The sequence below is a fragment of the Lactuca serriola genome, chromosome 6, assembly GCF_051521515.1.
Source record: "Lactuca serriola cultivar US96UC23 chromosome 6, Lser_US96UC23_V15, whole genome shotgun sequence".
In the NCBI taxonomy this organism is placed as follows: Eukaryota; Viridiplantae; Streptophyta; class Magnoliopsida; order Asterales; family Asteraceae; genus Lactuca; species Lactuca serriola.
In genome coordinates, this window is record NC_136413.1 from 130,499,704 (window position 1) to 130,503,382 (window position 3,679).

Here is a 3,679-nt window from a genome sequence, read left to right on the forward strand (position 1 = left end):
TCCGTAGGTATAATACCTACAGAATAGCTACGGCCGATAATTGCTACGGAATACCTACGGATTGTCAACGGGTGTATGTTCCTACGGAATAGCATGGCTACGGATTTCCTACGGATTACCTACGCAAGTGTTTTCCTACAGAATAGCTACGGAACTGTTTAGCTACGGATTTCCTACGGATTAACGACAGAACTCAAGTTTGACTAAAATTGACTTTCTTCCTACGGAATACCTACGGACCTATTTAGCGACGGATTTCCGTAGCTAGTCCGTAGCTAATTTCATTTTATCAAAAAAAATAAAATTTAAAAATTTAAAAATTTCCATTTTTTGTCAAATACCATATCAATTCAATTTGTCCAAAATACACCAAAAAATGTCCCTAATACCAACTTTGACACATTCAATTCCATTGTCTTAAATACCATACAAATGTCTCAAGTACCATACAAATTAGGCATAACAAAACAAGCAAACAATACAAGTGTTTACAAATTCAATTGTTCCAAAATACTTATCAATTGTCCTCGGGTGGATTATCGGGGGGACCATGGGGTTGATTTCCAGACATATTTATCATCCTCATAACCATCTCCATTTGTTCTTTCATTTGTTGTTGTTGTTGTTCCATGACAGAAACTTGTGCACGCAACCTATCAACCTAAAAAATGGTGACACAATTCAATACTTAAACAATAATAGCAATTTATTTTAGTTTATTGTAACAATGCATTTTAGTTTATAATTATAGCAATACACTTAACTTTTAAACCATAATAGCAACATATATTTATTTTTATCAATTTAATCAATATTATCAACAAACTACATAACCTTTAACCATAATAGCAACATACTTTTGTTTATTATCAATTTAATCAATATTCTCACCAAACTACCTAGCTTTTAACCATATTAGCAACATATTTTTGTTTATTATCAATTTAATTAGTATTATCAACATACCTCTTGTTGTGTGCTATCCGACTGGGTGGACTGGGTGGATTGGGAAGATGGAGTCCCTAAAACCAAAAAATGTATATCCGATGCTCCTATCCCATAGATAGCACCCTTCTTCTTTCCTTTTCTTCTAAGTTGGCTTTCCTCCCATACATCTACATCATCCTTACGATTTGAAGGATCTTCACCAAATTTGTTGACCAACCCATGCAAATACCCCTCCTACAAATTACAAAAAACATGATTGTCATATACAAAAATGAGACAATCAATATACATAAATGATAAAGATAAGTTACTAGTGCTTCTTTGGCCGTCTGCGAGCAATATTCAATATTTTCATGATTTCCCTCAAAATATTTTTTCTTTGACTCGGCGGTGCCATGCGTCTGCACGAAAACATCATATTGTGTGGGTGGTTTACCCATCAATTTTTCCTACATAAAAGTCAACGTACAGTTAATGTAGTTAGTGTTATAACAAAATAAGAATAATAAAATTTATTATTGTGATACTTACTAATTTCCTACGGTACTGGTCAAATCCTATACTACCCGCAGTGTGTCTTGCTGTTGACCCACTAGAATTTGCGGTGTTGCGGTTCTGCTGAGCGATTTTTGAATTCTTTTGCCACTTCTCTGTGGACCAATGCTGTGAAAAGAAAATATATATATATATATATATATATATATATATATATATATATATATATATATATACAATAATATAATAAGAAATAAAAAACTTAACAAAAAAATAATAATGTATCATATCCGTTACATCACACAAACGTTGCCACACAGTCTCCGGTACGCGTTCGGGGCGGTAGTTATGCATCCCATCATAGTAGCTACAAAACTTTGGGGGGAGGGGTTTCCCATCATTTCGTGCCATGTCGGCAGATTGTTTCCTGATACCTTTCATCCTATCTCTGTATCTATCCTTCACTGGGATGTATCATCTTTTCTGGATCTATTGAATGATCTGCATGCCAAGTTAAATGTTTGGCCGTCTTCCTTGAATAAAAGAGCCTTTGAAGTCTCGGTCCAATCGGCATGTAAGTCAAGACCAAATGAGGAACTTTCCTCCCTCTGTCTTTGTATCTATTTTCACCACATACTACACACTGATCCAGATCAGCAAATTGGCCCCTAAATAGCATGCAATGGTTTATACACACATGAATCCGTTTTGAAGGCAATTTTAGTGGCTTCAACATTTTCTTGGTCTCGTAGAAGCTGTTAGGAAGCTTCTCGCCAGATGGTAGAATGTCTTTAACAATCGAAAGTAGTTTATCAAATGACGTGTCTGAAACATTAGATTGTGATTTCCAGTCCAATAATCTAGTGGTCGCGACGAGTGTGGAAGTTTTTGTACACCCATCCCATAAAGGTTCACTCGCTTGTTTCAAAATTTTATAAAAATTTTGGGCATCAAGATTTGGGTTGTGTGGTGTTTGTTGATAATAAGAAGCCTCGGGTTGATGCATGCTTTCGATGACCATCTCCTCGTATCTACGATAATCACCAAAATCGTTATCAATGTGTTGACCCGTTTCAGGGTTTGAACATTGACCAATCTCTAGTGTTGGATATTTTTCGCCATGTAAATACCATAGTGAATAACCATTCATGAATCCTCGGGCAATAAGATGGTTAAAAACTGATTCTCTCGGGTGGTAATAAATATTTTTGCATTTCACACACGGACATCTAATTTCAAAAACTTCCACCCCTTCCCTAATAATACGTTGGATGTTTGTTGCGTTCGTGTAAGCAAAATCCAAAAACAAATTGACATAATGTGGCCATTGCGGATTAAACAAACGACGACTATCAAGTCTCTTCGTGTACATCCATTCTCTATTAGACAACATTTTGATCTAAAACTACATTTCCATTTAAAAATGTTAATTAGAATCATAACATTTCAATATAATAGTGTAACATCCCATTTAATCTAATATGTATGACTAACGATACATAACATTTCAACAAATGATCAATATCATAATATGCATTTTAAATTAACTAAAATTCCATATATAAACATTTAACTAACATTTTTAACAAATTTAACAAATTAACTTAACATTTTTCATATAACATATATATCATATTTAACAAATCTAAAACCTCAAATCCAACCTATATTTCATATTTAACAAATCTATAACCACACATTCAACAAAGTGCAGGGGAAAGTAATTTTAACAAATCTTAAACACCAAAATCAACCTAAAACATCACATTCAACAAAAAAATCAACCTAAAACCTCATATTCAACAAAAAAAATCAACCTTGATAGCTCACATTCAACAAAATTACACCTAAAACAAAGTAATTTTTAAAAAGAAACAAAAAAGAAAAAAAAACTACTGTTTACCTTTGGCTCGGTGACGGGAAAACGCAGCAGGAAGAAGCACCGGCGGTGACGGGAAAAGTGCAGGAGGAAGGGGCGTCGACCACCAGAGAGAGAGAGAGAGGGAGTTGCGATGCTGTAGCGTGGTTTTTTTTTTTTTTTGTTCTTGTAAGGAGATGCGAGAATGGGGAAGATAGACAGAAAAGGGGGGAAAAGGAAGACTAGAAAAAGGGGGAGAAAAGGGGAATATCAATTATAGACGTCAGCCAGCAGAAAAAAAAAATGGTTTTTTTTTTTTTGGTTCTTGTAAGGAGATTTGTAAGGAGATGCGAGAATGGGGAAGAAACAGAAAAGGGG

At 34.6% G+C, this 3,679-nt stretch overlaps 1 protein-coding gene across 2 annotated transcripts; it reads right to left on the minus strand.

Moving 5' to 3' along the window:
- Positions 1-377: 377 nt before the first annotated feature.
- On the minus strand, positions 378-3,679 carry LOC145056817 (uncharacterized). 2 transcript variants are annotated; one of them, XM_079004541.1, is made up of 6 exons: positions 3,347-3,679; positions 1,741-2,848; positions 1,480-1,611; positions 1,260-1,397; positions 967-1,182; positions 378-661 (listed from the first exon to the last, which is right to left on the minus strand). In XM_079004541.1, the coding sequence occupies exons 2-6, from the start codon at positions 1,882-1,884 to the stop codon at positions 518-520; spliced, it is 774 nt and encodes a 257-aa protein (XP_078860667.1). In that variant the 5' UTR covers positions 1,885-2,848; positions 3,347-3,679; the 3' UTR covers positions 378-517. Both variants share the same exon structure in this region; 1 of them encodes a protein (XP_078860667.1).